Consider the following 20,918-nt stretch of genomic DNA (forward strand, 5'->3'; position numbering starts at 1 on the left):
ACAGATAAACGTATCGCCTGATTTAAGCAGATAACCAAACAAGTATATTTGCTAAAAACAATGCCATTTAGGGTGATAATTTAGGGAAAATACTGCACAATAGATAAAGTGAACTGCATGGCTATATGCGCACAGATGTCTGCCTTTTTTTCGTGCACATACACACATTTGTGCACAAATGTATTCTCGAGTCCACCTGTGCACGTACAGGTGCGCACTACGTGACCAACTTATTTCTGTGTGGCATTCAACTGTGCGTTCTCTGTGTGGGTGGGAGTGTGCCACTGACTGGCTGACACGCGGGATGCTCTTGTGCATGGGTTGGTACTGTTTAGAATTTTAGGCTAGTCACGTGACAGTCAAAGTGTCCGGCCTATGAAGCAAACGGGACCACCCACGTGGCCAAAAAAGGAACAGCCGTGTAATTCTGAGTGAGCCTTTTCCGACACAGTGGAAGATGCGTGCGACCAAGACGGATGACGATGCGATCTGTTCCCCCCTCACAACACTAAAGTGGCTCTTTTTATCTTCATCATAACTGACACGTTCGGGCTCCGGATATCGAGAGCGGATATCATGGATTTGTCCAGAAGGCTCTCCCCACCTGGAATGAGGATGGTAAGTGCGGGGCTGGCATCCTGACAAAGCCGCTGCTGAACTCGGGTGGTTTAGGTGTGAAGTCTGGGCTGCTGACAGACTGATGCTCTGGTCCATCATGTGGCTACACGGGCTAATTACCTCCAGCTCATTTGCTCTTTTATGCCTGTTTTTAGTCTTGACACTCATTACCGCAGCTCAGAAGCCAATGAGTTCAAAACGGTTTTTTTGAAGCAAAGGTTTCTACATTAGGTTTAAGTTCATATTCTCCCATTTTGTCTGGGTTATGAAGGCTTTCACTAATGTTTTCCCCAGATAATTGATATTAAGGAAAACTGTTGTTAAACCCTTTGAAAACAATTTTTTTCCACCATTTCCAAAATTTTACTAAACTTCTGTAAATTAAGTTTGAAAACCACAATGTTACACCCGTGTGGCTGAATTTCACATGTCTCCGATTTGAACATGACATTGTGCCTTTTCTTCCACAGGTCCATGTGGATTTAATATGATAATTGATTTTAAATATTATTAGTGGCCATCGATAGAGTGGATAATGAAACTAATTTAGAGGAATAAAACGCAGTCCAATTCAGGTCTTTGATCATCTGTGAACATTCCTTAATAGTAATGAATAGTATAATAGTGATGTTTGTGATTGTTGATGAGATAACCAGTATTAATGTTGTCAGGTGATGTGACCGTGAACTGGATAAAACATCCTGTCCAGCCCAGTTGTTGTTTATATTTCATATTAATAAAATTAATAATATACTTTTTAAAATTTAATTCTAACACGTAAGAGTTTAATATATTTCATCTCCGTTACTTCCAGGAACAGGCTAAAGAATGACATGACAAAGGAATTAAATTTGCACGCCGTAAACACCGGTCTATACGCTGTAGCAGGGCTGACATTTGTAACGACTCCATATTGTAGGACCTCCCCTTGAGAAGGTGTAATTTGAGGCTCAACCATCGTGGTGATGGGAGAAAAAATATAAGTAAAAAAAAAAAAAAGAAAACTCCAGTTGTTGCATTCCTCAGCCTCCTTCCAACGCACAGTTCGTACCTCTACGCAGACATCAGGTCCCCTCCGTGAGACGCTTCTTTGTTACGACAGGGCGCTATACTTGCACCCGCACCACCAAACGCACCAAGCGGGGTTGGCTCTCAACGAGCCTCCCCTGAAGCTGGAGATGCACACACGAGGTCTCTCTGCCTGGGTGGTCTCTCTACTTTAGTGAGCTGTTGCTAAGCAGCTAATAATAGTCGTGTTTGCTGAGTAATTTTTGCCCTTCTGGAACCAATCAGATGCAAGAAAGTCCTGCAATCTGACAGCCCCAGAGGCGGGATCTTGAGTTTTTTTTCTTTTTCACCCCTCCTCCTTCTCTGCCTCCAAATGGAGAGAGGTCTTTTTCTCCTCTTCTATTGAATCTCAGAGTTGGCCGTGACGCGCGGCCCAGGGGAAGACCACATAGATCTCACCAGAATGCTACGGCCATCGAAGTTTCTTACCCGAGGACTTGTGTATGGGAATCGCTTCGCGCACCTCACTTTTTGAGAGAAACTTACCTTTTTTAAGAGACACGGTGAATGCGGTGAAAGCGGTAGAGACCTCCGGATCACGAAATGTTGGGATGGAAGGCGCAGACTTTGACTCGCCGTCTCCTACAGGAGTATGAAGTCCTACTTCACGGGTGTGAGATCTCCGAGCGTGAAACTCTTTTGCCTTGGGATATCGATACACGCTTTTGGGGACATACTATAAAGTGGGAAACGGTAACCATCTCGCAGTGCCCGCAACATGGCCTCGGCTGCTAATGCGCCCTCTGCGCAGGAAAACAGAGACCCCGATCGGCCGAGGATAACGCGGAGGAACAGGGGGGACTATGCCCGCAACACACCGCTGGATTTGGAGTATTTACAGCGGCCGAGTTATTGCGATGCGGCCTTTGCATTGGAGCAAATATCAGAGGTGCTTACTTCTCATCTTACCTGGGAAAGAGCCTTATGGTCTGGGGTTCATTGTATTCGCAGGAAAACTGGCCAAACTATGTCCAGTGGCTGCTAGGTAACGGGACGGGCTGGGCAGGGGAGCACAGGGGTAAAGGCAAGGTTGTTGCAAGCCGTGGTCGTATTGTTTTATTTGTGCAACGCTTAGGTTCTGTTCTTGCCGCAACTTTCCGTCTTATGTAGTGAAACAAGCTGCATTTGCAAACACAGACACGCACTTGTTTCAAATCTTACACGAACACCTATAACGGTCTGTGCCGAGGCAAAACATGCAGCGCTCACTCTCCGTTAACGCGATCACTGTTTCATAACATCCACATCAACGCTCCTCTGCTCCTGTGCTGCGTAAACACTTTTGGTAGCTAAGAGCGAGGTTTGTAGGACAGTAGTTTACCGCGGGCGACTCGCATGAAGAGAGGGAAAAATCCATGTGGCTGACCCGTTTTCCGTTCACAAATATTGTGAGTCCCCCCGTGGCGGCTCTTCCACTCCCCGTGCAGGCCGGAACACACGGGCTTCTGGACGGGGAGTGGGGATGAGTGCATGTGTGTGTGTATGTGTTTGTGTGTGTGTAGTATTTGTGGGTTTTACCACATGCACCTTTGCAGGGTATTTACTATCACTTTTTGATTTGTGGGCGTGCATGGGTGTTGTAGGCTACTTCAATGACAAATTGCACTTTTCCTAAAATGGGTTACATTTTGTGGGGTGTGTATGTGTGTGTGTGGAGCAAAGCCTTCACTGCACTTTATGGAAGTTTTCAGTTTATCTATAGCGAGTGTATTTTGCTGTTTTACAGGAGTAATAAGACCCTGCAGGCTATAGGTTTACGTAAGAATATGTGTGTGAAATAGAGCAAACTGAGAGAGGCTAATTATCAAAAGGCCACCTACTGACACTTAGCTCTTGGATTTACCTCCATCCACACTGGAGAACCAGCTGCTATTTTAGAGCAGAGCAAGACAAACCTGTGGCACTTACTATGGGTTGATTTGGATCAGCTTCTCCATAACTCATCCACAGAGCGGTGAAATGACTGAAAAGGATCAGACGGTGTGTGGCTGACCTGTCGTGGATTAAGATATCATTCTTGTTCATGTCTCCTGCTAATGTTACACTTTATACGTGTTACCAATATGACAAAACCTGGGGGGTCTGACTCTAGGGAGTCTTCAGAGGTTTCCAGGCGATGTCTGGCAGATGTGTAAATTTCAGTCACTAAATATACCAGCGTAAGACTGTGAATGTGAGTTTATTATTTTGATAACAGCTACCATTTCCCTTAAAGCATTTGTTGTACACACATTTGCAATCTAATTGAGTCAAACGGGAGCCCATTGTTCAAATTTCATAGGACTCTTTCTCATGAAAACAATTGCGACCACCTGTGGAAGTCTTTGTTTTTGTTTTTTTTTGTAACATGAAACATGACAGGTTCACCTGTCCAGGTAAGTACAGTGTGTTGTGTTTTGATTGACAGTAATTTTAGGATTCTCATTTCATTGCAGGGGAAGGCGACTGGAAAGAAAGCACCTCTGTGGCTGAGAGCGAAGTTCCAGAGACTTTTATTTAGGCTGGGCTGTTACATACAAAAGAACTGCGGAAAGTTTCTGTTCGTGGGCCTCATGATTTTCGGAGCTTTTGCTGTGGGCTTAAGGACAGCTAATTTGGAGACCGACGTGGAGAAACTCTGGGTGGAAGGTAATGCACTCTAATTTATTATTTGCTTTTTTGACAGTTGAAATGTTTTTTTTTTTTTTCCTAGAGTGTGTGTCTGAATGCAAGATGCTTTATTTTACTTATTTTGAATCTATTCATTCTGATATTGCATGTGTGGAAAGGCAAAGAAGGGTTTAGTTCGGAAGATGAGTGGGGTGTGGGATGCTGCTAAACAAGCCAGGTGTATTGTTTATTACTTAGTCCCTGTCAAGTAGCAGATTGAAACATGTCAGGATAAATGATTTGGTGTATCCTCACACAACGTGCAGCTTCTTAAACCACAACACAAAATGCACAAGAGGCGACTGTATCTGTACTCGGAAGTCAGGTTGGAAGAACGTTCATAAGCAACTTTTGGGGAGATTTTTTTTTTTGTCAAAGCCGCCATTTTGTAAGAGTGTGTGTGTGTATGTGTGAGTGTGTGTCTGCCTGCCCCCTGCAGTTGAATGCTTAGAGACTGTGTGTGGTCCTGTTTTGGACAGCTCTCAACTTTCCAAAAAGATTTGTCTCTGGCTGCAGGGAAAAAGCGGAGTGAGGACAGGAACTCATGTTTGTGGAGTGGATGGGCCACTCACTTGTTTAATAAATGTTTTATTTCAGAAGCAACTCATGTAGAATGAAGGATTTTAGGGAAAAGGGGACTGTGCTTATGGGTGGTGCTTTTGGGGTAAGGGGAAGGGACTGTGCTTTTTTTTCCTTTCCTTTCCTTTGATCCACATTCCTGCACTTGGGGTTAGAGTGTGCTTAGAGTCATGAATGGAGGAGTAGATTTTTCTGCTCAGAAAGTAGATAAGTAAATTTTGGTCATTAAAAAAGGAACAAAACGGTTGCCGTTTGTGGATTCTCCGCAAATACTTTTTAATCTCATCCTTCAAATAAAAATTGTATAGTTCCCGAGGTCAGACAGTGAAGCAGACTGATTCCTGTTCAGATCAAACACCCCACCTCCCCCCCTGGGTTGGCTGTTTTCTCTTTGCGTGCTGCTGCATAGATCTTACAGACAGTGTGTTCTTCTAATCCGTGGTGCAGACGTAGTTGGCAGCAGTTTAAGCACAGGGAGCTAGCTTTTTCAGTACAGGACTTCTCCACACCCTTTAACGTGTCACACCACCATCATAGACAAGGCATCCTTTACTACTATGCTAAGACACTGGCACCAAGTCAAGAAATTCTATAAAAGAAAAGTGATTGCTGACAATTTGAATAAATTATCATTATTAATCATATAAAACATTTCCTGTTTCACTGCAAATTGATTGACAACTGAGAAGTACATATGGTGCAGTATTTGAATTTTTATAGTTCTGTTTATTACCATAGGTTTTGTTATTGCAGCTTGACAAATGTGTAGACTTGCCGCCATTCTCTGTTTCTTATCATTTAAAAAATATTTTTGATTGCGGATGATAAAATAAGCTGTTTCAATGGCAGTATCCTGTGATGTTAATTTCTCTCCGATGTAGCTGTTATTTTGCTCAGACTTCCTTTCAGGCCTTGCCTTCCTGTTGTCATTCAGAAAAGTGACACCATTAAGTTTTGGCACTGACAGAAGAGGTTAGCTCTAAGTTGAACCTGACAAACAGTTGAACTAAGTCTGGTGAGCTCTGGTAGACGTCTGCAACATGGACTCCCACTGGCTCTGCTGATACTTGCTCATGCACACACAGACGCTGACAAAGAGACTGGGCCGTGGTGGTTTCCTAGGTCCCGGTACATGAGGGGTTCCAGATGCTGGTAGGGAGAGATCTGTTTGTTTAGATTAGACTGCACAGCTGAGGGATAGATTAGTTCTGCCTGGACTGTGGAACGCTGTGCTGGTTCGTGCTGGGGGACCGGCCCATCGTCCGAGAGGAAAAAGACAGGAGAGCAGGAGAGGACAGAGTGGCTGTTTATGTTTCATTTGGAACTGCCCTCTGCAGGCGACCCATGGACGACCCCGCCTGGAAGCTGTGTGGCCTTTGAACGCACAGACACACACGCACACACAATAGACCCAGCTCATATTGGATCTCTGTTCCTTCACAATTGACTGGTGCTGCATTTTTAGGTTCATGATCTCATAGCATGTCTGTCATCACCTGCTTTTTGGTTTTGCAGAGGAGTCTCAGCTCTACTGCAGACCACCCTTAGCTGCGTAGCGGAGCTGGATAGTGTGTTTATTCTACGCGCTGTCACGTGCCACAGCTTTCGCAGGGATTGTCTCTTCTCACACAGTGCTCACTCAGCACTGTTTATAAACACTCAGACACAGGAAGTTCTGTGTATTAGACAACGCGACAGTGACCGGTTGGGGGTGAGATCCATGCTCACACAAAGAGCCGATTGTGTCAAACCTCTGAGGATGTGTGGGGGTTTGTGTTTTGCTAAACATTTAAAGAGTGATATTAATCTTTATTAAAGTTTTTTTTTTCCTCGACTCCACGAATTTGTAGCTGAAACAGGAAGTTTTAGTATTGTAGTCCTCGATCTCGCTTTCCCCACACACTGCCCCACTGTGTGTGTGCTTTCTTCAGTGGTGGAACACATATTTTGGCCTTCTCAGTTTCAAATTGTAGATGATCATGCGTTGATTAACTATGAGCCCCATTTGAGATCAGAGACATAGAAGAGTGAAATTAGACCCGATTTTAGAGTCTCTCCTGGCCAGAGATGGAAAATGAAGCCATCCCTTGGTATTCTGGATTATGGCAAACACAGCCCAAATTGTAAAGAAAACATCAGTGCTGCCTGCCTCTAATTAAAACAGTATCGCATAAACATTAGCCTTCCTGTAGGTACGGCTCGTCACTCCTTCACTTTTTTTCTGTGCTGAGAGAGTGCCTGGAGATGGAGGTGTGTGTGTGTGTGTGTGTGTGTGTGTGCCATTGGACTTCGTTGATCGAAGAAAGAGGGTACAGGGAGGAGAAAATTTTGCACTTCAGTAGAGAGGAAGTTGAAACTGAGGTAAGTGAGTTTGTGCTGTGTTGTAATCTGTGCTGAGTTGTGGTTAATCTGTAGTTTAGCATAAATTAAAAAGAGGATGGGGCTATAGCTGTCAGAGAATTTCTTTTGTTTTCATTGTACATGGGTTTATGATCCCCAGATTTATGGCCTGGACTAGGGCATAGAATTGCCATACATTGAACTCCCATTGCTACAGACTAAGGGGAGAGCTCCTGTCCTGGAACGCTGTTTTTGGATTGGTTGGGGGGGCATAAGCGTAGAGTCTAGGGGCCACAGGGTTCGACCCTTGGGACCCTGAGGTCATCTCGTAGAGGCCCAGCTATTTAAAACCTCACCTGATACTCACCCTGTGGCCTTGGTGCAGAGTGAAGACTCCCAACAGAGCGGAGGGGGCTGGACACAACACAACAGAAGTTGCAGCTGCCACACGGCATTGTTTGTGTGCATGTTCATCTGTGCCTGAATAAATGTATCATGTGGGCCTGATGTTGGTATAAGTATTTTTTATTTTATGAATTTGTGTTTCTCCCTTTTGACATCTGTTCTCCAGCAGAGGGCAGTGAATCTGACATTTTTGCTTTTATTTCTGAATTAATGTACAATAATTCTAACTTAAAAATCCATGGACTGCATTAGAGAAGTCATCGTTTCTGCTTTAATTACAGGATAGATTTTGAGGAATAAGGCAAAAAGGAGGAAAATTCTAATTGAATACTTCACAAATGTTCATGATTTAAGGTTTCTGAAAATTAAATGCCTTCAGCTTATTTCTGATATAATTATAGTGACAGTTAAAATGGTGCTATTGATGTTTGTGTGCATCCTGCACCCAATTTAAGGTTTAAGACCCCAGTTTGATAGGACCAAACATTTTTTTTTCCTTACGCAGTGGCCCCCCTTTAACATGCCTGTTTTGTATCTAGCGTGATTAAGAGTTGAGTTGACAGAGTTGGTGGTTGTTTTGTTGTTTTGCTGGTAATGGCAGTGGAGTAGGGAACGGTATAATGTTAAGTGCATGCAGAAGAAGCATTGATATCCTTTCTTGTGGACGAAGATGAGGAGGAGGAGTGCCCTGAATGTGGCGTCTCCACTGAGAGGATTGTGGTTTGCATGATTGAATTATCCAGCTTTTGATGTGTATGGGAGCACTGATACATGCATGGATGCACATGTACACACAAGCAAACACACACATGCACACGCAGAGAGGGCTTTAGAGTTTTGGTTCTTTGAATGAGTAGGTGGTTGACCAGGGCTGGCATAGCAGGCTATTTTGATGGTTCTCTCTTTGCTATTTTATGTTTTTTATTCATCTGTTTTCTTCCTTTCTTTTCTTTTTCTCTCTTTGACTGTTTCCCACTCTATCCTCGAACCGCTTTCACTCAGCAGCCGCAAGCAATCAAACACACACAAATGCACCCACACCCAGTGTTTTTTTTTCTACTTTGCACATAATACACAGTCATCTCTCTTTCTCTCAGCGTCTATTTCATTGTCTCTGTCACACAATTGCAAGCCCTCATACACAAATGTGAGCTTGCACACGCACGCAATTGTTGTTTTTTTGTTTTTTTTTACATTTTCCAAACTGGACTCAATTAAGTTTGTGTTTATCAGTTCACTACAAACAGGATTAAACCTCTGTAGAATGAATAACATTCCAGTGTGTTGTGTTAAACTTTATGACTTGATGAAAAGTGCAGGCTAGCTGGTGAGGGATTTACTGTGGGGAAACATTGCGCCTCTGGTACTGTACACAGACTTGCAGTGCTGTTTTCTCAACCTAGCTCTCCCTCAGTGGTGTGTATATAAGCCCTACCTGGCAAAAGTAACTGAGGAATAATTTTTTAAAAATTGCTCATTAACCATGGTGTGTGTGTGTTTGTGTGTGTGTGTGCGCGCACACGCATGTGTGTGTGTATTAAGGCGAGCACACTCCCATTCACAAATGACATCCTGAGATGCCTCCAAGCTCTCTGTTTACATTTTGCATTCTTTCATGCGCTCTTATTCAAAAACCAGAGCCCTGCGAATGACCGACCACAGGAGACTGTGGAGAGAACTGGAGTCTCTCTCTCTCTCTCTCTCTCTCTCTCTCTCTCTCCCTCTCTCTCTCTCTCTCTCTCTCTCTCTCTCTCCCTCTCTCTCTTATCCCTCTTTTTTTTCTATGCCAGAAAGGTCTCGCTCTTTACCCAAGCCCCCTCCTACCTCCACCCACCACCACTGCCTCCATCCCTGGCTGGAGAGAGTGGCCTCAGAATGCCAGATGTATTACAGAGTGAGCCACGGCAATGTAAACACTCAGCCCTGCCATGAGATCAGGGTGGTCTGGCCTCCCTCCTTCCCTTCACTCCCCTCTCCTCCTATCCCTCCCTATTCCCCTTTCCTCTCTTCCCTCCCTCACAGTGCTGACTGCCAGAGGGGTGGAGAAAGTACAAAACAGCCGAGGGAGAAAGTGTGTGTGTGTTGCGGGAGACAGAGTGAGGGAAGAAGCAGGAGTATAGTAGCGGTAGTGTGTTTGTGTTTTGGCTGCAGTGCCTACCGTACACCAGGAGAGAGATTGGGGTGTGGATTGATGCTTCTCAGACTGCAGCAAAAGCAGAGAAACATTCATGCAAACATACTGTGAACATCTCCAAATGCTGTGTGTGTGTGTGTGTGTGTGTGTGTGTGTGTGTGTGTGTGTGTGTGTGTGTGTGTGTGTGTGTGTGTGTGTCAGTGGATTTTCTTAGCCCCACTGGCACTCATGAATTACGTACATAGTGGTATAGTTCATTGCAATTCCTATGGTGAAGCGTCATAGAATCTGGCAGTAATAGCAATTACGCAAGTACCACAGATGCATACACAAAGCATAAAGATACAGAGACATAAAACATTTCCTCTCTTGTATAATTGATAGGTTTGGAGCTCCAGAAATCATCTCCTCTAACGAGTCTCTTGCTTAGGCCAGCTGAAGCATTAGGACTAGGGAAACTCTTGTGACCTGACTATTGTATTATTAAGTGTCCCGAGGACTTATGGGCTGTTTGGCTGGATTCAGCAGCTGATAGAGCAGACAACGAAACAAGCTAATAAACATTGTGCAGTTAAACAGTTAAACAGTAGCCAAAATGGAGCTAAAAGTGAATATTGGATTTGGGGCATATCAGAAGTAGCTTTTAGCTTTGTGTGAATATACTGTAACTTATTCAATTGAGAACATCATCATGATGAAAGATTGGATAGCTGCCACTGCATGATAACTTCAAATCCTGTCTCATTGGATCATAAAATGTTGTAGTGTGTTCTAGCATCTAGAAGAATTAAAATCCATTTACTCAAACTGGAAATTAACTGGTACTGGTGTCTTTCTTATCTTTCATTGACACACTGTCCGTTTCCCTCTCTCTGTGTGTCTTCTGTTCTACACAGGAATGTGTGATTTTGGGATACCTGGAATCATGGACTATCTTTCCAGGAAATGACAGAGAGATGGCTGGTTAAGATTGGCTGTTCAGGCTCATGTCACGGTCTGTTATGGCTGGGCTTTGAGCCAATCACAGAGCAGTAAATGCAGAGGGTTCACCTGGCTTGAATTTGACAGTCACTTACACAAGATATTGGATGAGAATTTTTTTTTTCCAAAACCATAAAGAACTTTTTTTATGTATATTTTTACTGTTTCTTATTTTGCTTAAAAACAATTATACTATCTTTGGTGATTTTATGCTTTTACATCACTTACACAATACATAATTTTTCTGATATCCTAGCCATTTTATAGATCAGCAACTACTGCCAGTGTTTTCTTTAGCTACTACTCCTTCCACTGCTCTCTGAATCCAATGGAAATGAATAGGATTTTTTTTCTGCGTTGACATGGGGGGTTTTGAAGGGGAGAGGCGGGACCTGAATGAAGGCAGCAACGTGGAAGAATCTGCCCATTGAGGAGTGTGTGAATGTACACCTCGAGCCCAGGGAAGCTGCATTGGGAGCCAGCCGACTGCTAAATACACCCATTTTAGGGGCTGCAGGGGCTGGACAGGTGATTAGCATAATCGGGGGCGAGGGGATCCATACATATGGTAATTCTGGAGTAGGGGGTGTGAGGGTTGCTGATATGGGTGGGAGGTTAGAGAGGAGGGGAGGGCATGGGTTGGCAGCTGGGTGTCACATTTGTGTCAGGGGTCAGGGTTCTCTGTGGTGTGTTGATCCATTTAGCTACATCTGTACGTTGGAGCCGAACACTTTCTGGTGCTTATCTCTTCTTTCTCCCTCTTTTTTTTATCCTAGTTTTTTCTGTTTTCTCCTTGTCAGCCACTATCTATCTTGCTTGTTTTACTCCTTCTTGGTGTGGCAGCAGCCCCCAGCTCCCTTTGAAAACAGAAAAGAGAGAAGGAAGGGGGGCTAACTATGGGTCAGTTAGGGTCTTGGCTCTCACTGAGGCCTTTCATCACATATTCGTGGATGTGTGCACACCTGCGATGCAAAGCCCTCACTAAAAACTACTATTTCTGCAGTGTAGTGTATACTTCTGTGTATGCTGCTGCAACAATTACCACTACTTTTACAGCTGCAGCTACACTAGATAAAGAATACCAGTCACTATTACACTCAAATGGCTGAAAGAAGAATAAGGTGGAAAACAAGTATACTAATGATAGGGTGATATTCTAATATCAGTGACTAATGGCTAGCCGAGGTTAATAGTGAAGTATCTTGCACGTGCCCTGCTTGCTTTCCAGCACTACCCACTTTCGATTACCAGAGTCAGGGATGTTCTTTCAATCAGAGGCTGAAACGGAAGTGGGTAAGGCTGTGGCTCTCACCAAGGATAGCATCCCCACTCCTGCTGTAAAGGCTTGTGCTAATGGCAGGAAATGGTTTTCATGATTTAGACAGGGTTAAATTTTTAGCATCATATAAGGGATGAATATATCTCCACAATGTAAAAACCTAAAGTTTAAGTATCTTTCTAAATGGCCACTTATATAGCGCTTTTATCCAAAGTGCTTTACAATGTTGATTCCCATTCACCCTTTCACACACCGATGGTGGTGGCTGCTATGCAAGATGCTCACCTGACCCACCGGGAGCAACTTGGGGTTCAGTGTCTTGCCCAAGGACACTTCGACATGTAGCCAGGAGCGGGGAGCGAGCCACTGACCCTGTGGTTCGTGGATGACTACCGTACCAACTGAGCGCCAGTCGCCCTTTCTAGGTCCAAAGATCAATGGCCTTTGACTTGTCTCTTCAGGGGTTGATTTGGCATGAGTTTGTTATGCCAGATGCCCTTCCTGCTGCAACCCTCCCATTTTATCTGGGCTCAGGACTGGCACTAAGGTAGCCCTTGATGGCTGGGTGGGGTTTGGGGTGATGGGATGTGATTCGGCCCTTCGGTCTTCTGCATCCCAACCCAATGCTCTACCACTAAGCCACCAGGCCCCCCTGGTGGCTTAGTGGGTAGAGCATTGGGTATCATTCTAGGTAATTGTTAAAATAACAGAGAAATTAGATTTCCAGCAGCAGCAATAATATGAGGCAGCTGATACTTACATGGCAGGAAAATCCAAGAAGCAGCTTGAATGAGGGACATACACAAAGTGACAACAGCTGGTTTAAGGTAGAAGCAAACACATCAAGTGATCAAAGCTCTGTTAGGTGATTGGCAGTAGTAGTTGACAAAAGGTGATGAACAGGAAAGAATAGGCGAGTTGATGACGTGAGGTGGGGACTCATTTCATCAGCTTCTGCCTGACAAGACTGACCAGTAACAGGGACCAAGTAGATCAAATGAAAGATCTTTAAGAATAGCCAGGATTCCTGGATAGGTGATTTTCTGTTTGAAGATATTGTATTCACTAGTGTCTAAAATTGGGAAATCATTCCTAAAAGACTGATCCAAGATCCAAGGGCAAACAAACTCAAAGGACAGACTCAACTTTGAATAAAAGTCATTTGTGACATGAATCAACAGGAGTTTCACATGCTTACATTTTTGTTACATTTGACATATGCTGCAGATGTCACCTCCTTTGTTCCCACTTACCCTCCTTTTTTACTGTACACTTCAGCTCTGTTGTGTAAATTCATGTAGGTGTTTGGCAGTTGTTATCCACTTCTTTTAGTTTTTCCTGGTGGTATAGGGGACGAGGTATGGGAGGTCTGTGTGGCAGAGAGATGACCTGGTTTTGGGGGGCTTCCTCCTCACACCAGGGGGTCTGTGCTGAGAGGGGACCTAATCCAGCTAATCCTTTCTCTGTGCATGCACACACAAACACACACATAATGGTGTATTTAACCACATACATGTATGTACAATAAATGTATGTATGCATGTATGAAAACATTCAAATTTAATTTTAACAATTTGCTTTATATTCTTTTCTGTTATGATATTATAACAGACCTCTATCAATGGAAAACACAGGCATCAAATAGCTTCTTGAGCTGCTGTAAAGTAGAGTGGCATTATTTTTGTTAATTATCAATGTGTACAAATATGTTCAGATACAGGTTCCATACCATTTCTGTTACTGATGGTGGACAGTGGAATGCCTGTACTTGCAGTATTAGCAAGGTATGGATTTATGTGTTTTTATACCAGCATTACTCAAGAGCTGTAGGAGCTGTTGGCTGGCAGTGGCTGTATGTTTTGTGCGGGATGCTTCCGTTGTCAGGCGTAAGACATGTACAGAGGTTGGGGCTTTGCGCGTCGCACGGTAAAGTGAAAAAGTTCGCAAGGGGAAAGGGGGCCGGTGGGCTGTCTTTGACACAGGGGCTGGGCTGATTGCCATCATGATCTGGCCAATCAGAGTAGAGCAGGATAGAGCAAAGGGAGAGAAAATGAGTGAGTATAAAGAGGAGGGGGGATTTCAGAACTGAAATGAGGGAGGGGTGATGTCAGTTCCTTAGAAACTTACTTTCTCCCCCACCACCCCCTGTTCCCCTACTTTTAGAATGGGGGGACCAGGGGTTAATGTTATGCAACACACTGAATGCCCACACTGAAGGCTCGAATACAGTGACACACACAGACTCTCTTCTCTTCTTGTTTTTTGGTGATAAACATTTATCAATCATTAGTAATGCTTAAACCATCATTGTAACACACATACAAATAAGCTCTTCAGTTATTGATTAACGTAGTCATTATTATCTTTATAAAATAATTTGGTGTCTGTTCTATATAATCAAGAAAATAATGGTAAAATAACAAAACTTCCCATCACAAGTTCCCCCAAGTCTTTGCTTGTCTACTTGGATTGTTGCAACTATCTAAGAAAAAAGGGAAGTGTTTGATTGGAAAAGATGCCTAAAGTTACAACTATTAACGAATTCTCTTAAGTTGTTGCTCATTACTGTTTTCATTCCACTAATGGATTCATAGAATTGTTGATAAAATAATAGACAGGATAGAATGCGGACGCGACAAGAATGGAGAGAGAAGTGGAGCTGATGTGCAAAGCATTTTAAAGTCAGTGACTTAGGTTTTAGGTCAAAGCAGCTGAGCTTGGAGAGGGACACTTTCAAGATATCAACACATGCTGGGGTCAACCAGTTTTCGTAGGAGAAGAAATAAGGGAATATGTGTCACTGAAGAAACACAGCTGTGTGTACACACACACTCATGCGCATGCTTGCACGTACGCCAGTGCACACGCACATATTCACACACATTTTCTTGGTCCAGCTGGGGTGTTAATTTCACCCCGAGGCCGTGTGAGTGTTGACCCCAAAACGCTGTAGCTTCGTGAAGTGTGGAATTCTCTAAGCCCGAGGCTGTAATGTGCTGTTTCCTGTAGCGAGGAGTACATTCCTTTGACTTGTCCTATTCCTTGCAGCTTGCTGTAAACTTCAGTTCTTTTGGTGGCAGTCCACAACTTGGAAAGACCGTGGGTTCTTTCTAAGCACAGTCCTCCAATCCTTTCTCAGTCTCACCTTTTATTTATGTCCTCACACACAAAGTAACATACTGAAAATGGATGTGCCTATTTCCTTATACCTGTGTTGTAATTTTTCCTATTGGCAGTGCGATTATACCACGCTTCGTACTAGCTTCGCCTTTGAGTGTTGAGTGTATGAGACAAGTTGACTTGTTAGTGGACTGTCAGTGTGTGTCAAGTCTAAATCAGTTCCATGCGTGCTCTTTTGAAGGAAGGGTTGGTGTAACGTAGCTGGCCTCGCAGTGGAAAGCATGTCGCTCCAGTTAGCCTAAGCCTGCTATTAATGATGAATATTATAAACATGCCTTCAGACAGAATAAGATGGGAATGCTGTTTGGGTCCAGAAAAAAAGAAATCAAGTGTGTTTTCCTAATGCCTCAAGACATGGGCCCCTCCCTCCCTGTTCCATTGGTCTGACTGGGTGGTCCACCCCAGCAGAATAGGCATGCTTATGTTCAACTTTAATGCCATTACAATGGGTTGAAAATATTCAATCTATGCCTGCTGTTGCACGAATCGAGCGGAATTGTTAAATTGGATTAAGACATAATAAAATGTTACAGATTTTTTCACACAGTCGGCTCTCACTGGGCATTTTTCACGTTGTTTTTGAAGAAGAGAAAATCGATGACGATAAATTGGACAAGCTTTCACTGAGCTTTCAGCTATTAATGATGGAAGCTCAAATCTGTTCACAAATCAGACACAGATAGGCTGAACTGATGATCCACATGCAGTCATGCACAAATATCTCAGGCTGGACGGAAGCATGTCACATGTACTTTTCTATACCCTTTTGGTTTTTTTTTCATTATTTTGACAGAATGTTTTAGCCCAAGCTTGCATGCCTGCAATTTTCTGTGTGTGTGTGTGTGTGTGTGTGTGTGTGTGTCTTTGCCAGGGTTGACTTGGCTGTACTTGGGTGGAGCGGGGTACCAAAATGGCCTGAAAGGCTGCTTTTGTAGCTCCGGCTAGTGGAGAGCTCAGAGCGCACGCACAGGGCTTAGTCCAACCACGATACTGGGAGCAAAACCTGGAAGAGAGCCTCACTCTCTCTCTTTATCAAACGCACACACACAGACACACACAGACACACACACACATGCTGTCAACGTGGTCTGGCACTGCTGACTTGTTAGCACGTTTAAAATGAAACATTGAACTGTTTTTGTGAAATCTGGTTTTGTTTGAGTGATGTTAGTCTGTTGGATTCAGATGACCTCGGATGTTTGACATTGTACTGGTACAAGCTGCAAGCAAAAAGCTTTTGTTTAAGATACAAGTCTGATAGTGTCCTGGCCAGGCTGAGATGTGTTTGGGTTTGCTTTGCAGAAAGAACAGGGGATAACTTATTAGGTCACAAACGTTTTAACACATGATGCTGCTTCATTCTTTTTCACTTAATGCTAGTCTTGAAAACATTTGTACCTGCTGTGTAGTATGTTTATGAATCATTATTTCCAGTTGTGAAATACATATGTTAAAAAATGAGTGTTGACCTATTTAAAATTTATAATAAGTGCATAAACAATGAATACACAGAGGATTCAAGAGTTTCCATACGCTCACTCTTCTTTGTCCAGTCGGTGGGCGTGTGAACCAGGAGCTGAAGTACACGCGACAGAAGATAGGTGAGGAGGCCATGTTCAACCCTCAGCTAATGATCCAGACGCCGCGGGAGGAGGGAGCCAATGTACTAACAGTGGAGGCACTACTGCAGCATCTGGAGTCAGCTATTCGAGCTAGCAGAGTTCATGTTTACCTTTATAACAGGTGACATGGCCTTGATTCTCTCAAATCAGAAGTGTATTAAGAAACTCTGTCAAATTTGTACATGTGTATAGTAAATAATAAACAGAAGCTCTTTTGTTCTTATTTTCAGACAATGGAAATTAGAACACTTATGCTACAAATCAGGAGAACTAGTCACAGAAACTAATTATATGGACCAGGTAAGGTTTAAAATGTTTAGCATGATGGTTGCCTGTTGTTTGAGTACTGAAATGTCACCAGTATAGTCAGATTTAGTTTTATCCCTGTCTCCACTTCCTGCTGTCAATTTGTGTCTCTGTCTGTGTTTGTTTATATGTAATTGTCCAATTAGATCATCGAAAGGCTACATCCCTGCCTCATCATCACCCCTTTAGACTGTTTCTGGGAGGGAGCCAAGCTCCAGTCTGGAATGGTCTATCTCCCGTACGTACATAAAACTTCTCTATACTGGACCAAATGTGTTTCTTATGTGTCTTCGAAATGTAACATGGCAACCAACCTACCATGTCTCTCAAGCCTACAGTCAAATACGGCTTTAATTTAAATGATCTTTATTCTTTAAATGGTATAAGTGCGGGTCTTAGATCTAGTATATGTGGTAGCATTGTAACATGTATGCTCAGATTGTTTTTAAGACGGAGAAAGCGAGAGGGAAGAGATCTGGAGATCTTGTTTTTACCCCTTTAGCAGAGGCTGCCCAAACACACTTAGCCCATCCAAAGAGACACAGCAGAGGAACAAGAGCATGTGTGCATGTGTGTGTGTCCTAAACTCGTCCCCTCTGAAGGCTCTATTGTAGTGGTTGCTGGCATGCGTATCGCTGGCGATAGTTTCTCTCGAGCCCTGGGCCTCACACCATTGTCTGGCCCTTCTGTTGCTAATGGCCTGCTGCTACAGTAATACTTAGCAGACCTTTACTTCTACATGTGTGTGAGCATCCATTGCCTTCTGGGCATATATGTGCTTTCTACGAGTGTGAAAGTGTATCCGCTTGAGTCACTGTCATTAGAGTACGTCACTGTCTGTGTGTATTGCCCATTGGTCCTAGATGGCAAATAAGGTTTTTACTATGTTCTGGTTGGGAGGCTGGGAATAATAACCCAAGCCTGGTTAAGCACATACAATGTAGTCTGAATGACAGAGAGAGAGAGATTCAGAGAAAGAGAGTTTGGAATGTGTGAGCCATAGAGAGCGTAGACGGACAAGTACTGGTTTGGAGCAGGAATTCAGCACTTGGCCATTGCTCGATGGGAATTGGTCCCCGAGCATTGATTTCTGTCACCTAGCAAGAAAGAGGTTATTTTCTGCTCTCACAAATGTGACTGTGTGCTATTCTGATGTAGAATTTGGGGGTAATTACACTCAAACCTCTCTCGAATGTAACTCCCTGTCTCCCCTTAACAATTCTTTTGTCAACTTGAGTAATAAAACAAGATGCAGACAAGTCACAGTTGAGCAGTGCCACTATTTACCTTTAACTTTGCAGAGGTAAAGACCCTCTGCAGTGGACCAACTTTGACCCTAAGGAGTTCCTTGAGGACTTAAGAAAGGCAAACTTTCAAGTGGACATGTTTGAGGACATGTTGGAAAAGGCAGACGTTGGACATGGCTACATGGATAGACCCTGTCTCAACCCTGCTGACCCCGACTGCCCCCTCACTGCACCCAATAAGAATTCAACTAAGGTGGGCACACATGTACTGTGGGCTCAATCGTTTGAGTCAGAATATATGTACACATGCAAGTATAATATGTTTTGGTAGAACAGTCTCCTGACAGTTGTTTTTATTGCACCAGCCATTCGATGTGGCGCGGGCCCTGAGTGGTGGTTGCCATGGTTTGTCCAGGAAGTACATGCACTGGCAGGAGGAACTGATCGTAGGAGGGACCACCAAGAATGGCAGCGGGCCCCTGCTCAGGTAACATACCCACACTTACACATACACACCCTCATAAACACTGCTGTGATCACTGCAGCGCTTATTCTGGAAAGAGTGTGTGTTTTTTGTTCTTTTATGCTCTCAGAAACGGCACATACGTGTGCGCTGTGTGCTGTAAATCTTGCAGTCATTAGCAGATTCCAGTGAAATCTTAGAGCTCCAGCTGTTCCTGCTCAGTTCTGGCTGTTCTGCTCAGGACATTGGTCACTCGTTCACGTACGTGTGCGTGCACAAACAGAGTGATGTATAGCCTCGCTAGTTTGTCCAAATATACAGTGATTTGAGTTCCATGGACTTAATTCCAGCACCAGGACATAATGTATGAATATATGATACAAAACACAGAGCCTATAGACATATAATATCCACATATACATGCAATAAACGGTATAATCTCTAAAAGAATTCAGTCTTTTGGGCTATTTTACACAATTTTAATGAATATATAAACATAAAGTATACAGATTTTATTGAGCAATAAGAAGCTTCCCTTAACAGCGGAAATCTACTCAAATTAGCCAACAATTTGCTAATGGACCACTTATTTTAATTTTAAATTGATGTTTGGATGGCAAATACGTGTATACACAAAGGCAAACCTGCACACACACATTCACACACATGCCACTTGCAGAATACAGTGGGGTGCGTTGTTTGTTTTGTGGTTGTGTTTTTTTCCTGGCAAAGTTGGGTCATTAGGGTGTCTGTGCGTGCCTGCCTTCATGTGTGTGTTTGTGTGGTTTAGTTGCTCTGTCCGTTGGGCTGTTGCTGCTGGCACTAAATTTCTACATCTTGTTTACTAACTGCCACCGTTTCAGTGATTATCGCCATATTACAGAGATCACATTCATAAAGAGAACCACTAGCTAATGTTCACACCATTGGTTCATAAAATGAGATGACTGAAAATACATACTGTAGACTGACTTAACTGTTCTCAAGCTGCACAGTGTGTGGCTGTGGCTCAGGAGGTAGGTCAAGAAGTTGTCCACCAATCCCAAGGTTGGTAGTTTGATCCCTATATCCTCCTGTCAATATGCTCATGTGTCCTTGGGCAAGACACTGAACACCAAGTTGCTCCCAGTGGGTCTGGTCAGCACCTTGCATGGCAGGTCCTGTCTGTGTGTGTGTGTTTGTGTGTGTGTGTCTTTTGAATGGAAAGCAACAGTAAAGTGCTTTGAGTGCTGATGGGTAGAAATGCCCAGAATATGTACCATTCAGCTGTATTGCTTTATTACCTACCTACACTAGTACTGTGAATTCTTTATTAAAATAGAAACCATGTCCTCTCTTAAAATTTGTCTGAACATGATCAGGAACCTTGCATTGTAGCCAGATATCTTGTTTTATGGGATCTGGCACTTCCTTTGTCACTATCAAATTTGGTTAATACATTTTTTGGAATAGCAATCTTGTGCTATTCCATTTCCACGTGTAAATTGGAATAAAAACAAGATGTGTGTATATTAGACATACGAAGACATGTTGGCTCAGCAGCGCAACGACCCATGGGGACACGAAGTTGGAAAACTACTAGGTGACTATTGTTTAATAATGTATATTTCTATGGATATCTTCCACAGTAATTTCTTAAATGTACTGTAGCACCATCAGGAGCAGTACTGGTTCGGTTTACCTGCTGGGTACACAGAGGGGCTGATAGATGGATGAGAAGAATGTTGAATTTGAGAAAGAGGATCATAGAAAATAGGGAGAAAGAGAGTGTTTAATGGAGTAGTTTTATTATTTCAGACAATTATTAATAAATAAATAAATAATAAATATTTTAGATTTTCTGATTATGCTGTCAATGAATTGACTGATTCAGGTCAGTGAACAGGGAAATTCACATACAAAGCTCCACATTTAGGTGCACTAGGCTTTGGTTTCTAATTGAATACTGAAAGAACACATTGATTACTGAATAAACGCAAAAGTTCTGGCCAACAATTTAAATAGTCAAAGCTGAATCTGACGTGGTGAATAAAACAAATGTTGATGC

General features: G+C 43.2%; 1 protein-coding gene across 4 annotated transcripts in view; it reads left to right on the forward strand.

Annotated features, from left to right (window-relative positions):
- Positions 1-464: 464 nt before the first annotated feature.
- The window catches only part of ptch1 (patched 1), a 45,957-nt gene continuing 25,503 nt past the window's right edge, over positions 465-20,918 (forward strand). Inside the window, exons 1-7 of one of the 4 annotated variants that reach the window (XM_067521451.1) lie at positions 465-618; positions 4,122-4,314; positions 16,787-16,976; positions 17,086-17,155; positions 17,308-17,399; positions 18,463-18,661; positions 18,774-18,895. In XM_067521451.1, the coding sequence (XP_067377552.1) occupies positions 577-618; positions 4,122-4,314; positions 16,787-16,976; positions 17,086-17,155; positions 17,308-17,399; positions 18,463-18,661; positions 18,774-18,895 (908 nt within the window). In that variant the 5' untranslated portion in view covers positions 465-576. Of the gene's footprint in view, positions 619-1,850; positions 2,576-4,121; positions 4,315-16,786; positions 16,977-17,085; positions 17,156-17,307; positions 17,400-18,462; positions 18,662-18,773; positions 18,896-20,918 lie in introns of those variants that run through there. The other 3 variants (XR_010915565.1, XM_067521450.1, XM_067521449.1) reach the window with 3 other exon arrangements.

The sequence above is a fragment of the Channa argus genome, chromosome 11, assembly GCF_033026475.1.
Source record: "Channa argus isolate prfri chromosome 11, Channa argus male v1.0, whole genome shotgun sequence".
NCBI classification, from domain to species: domain Eukaryota; kingdom Metazoa; phylum Chordata; class Actinopteri; order Anabantiformes; family Channidae; genus Channa; species Channa argus.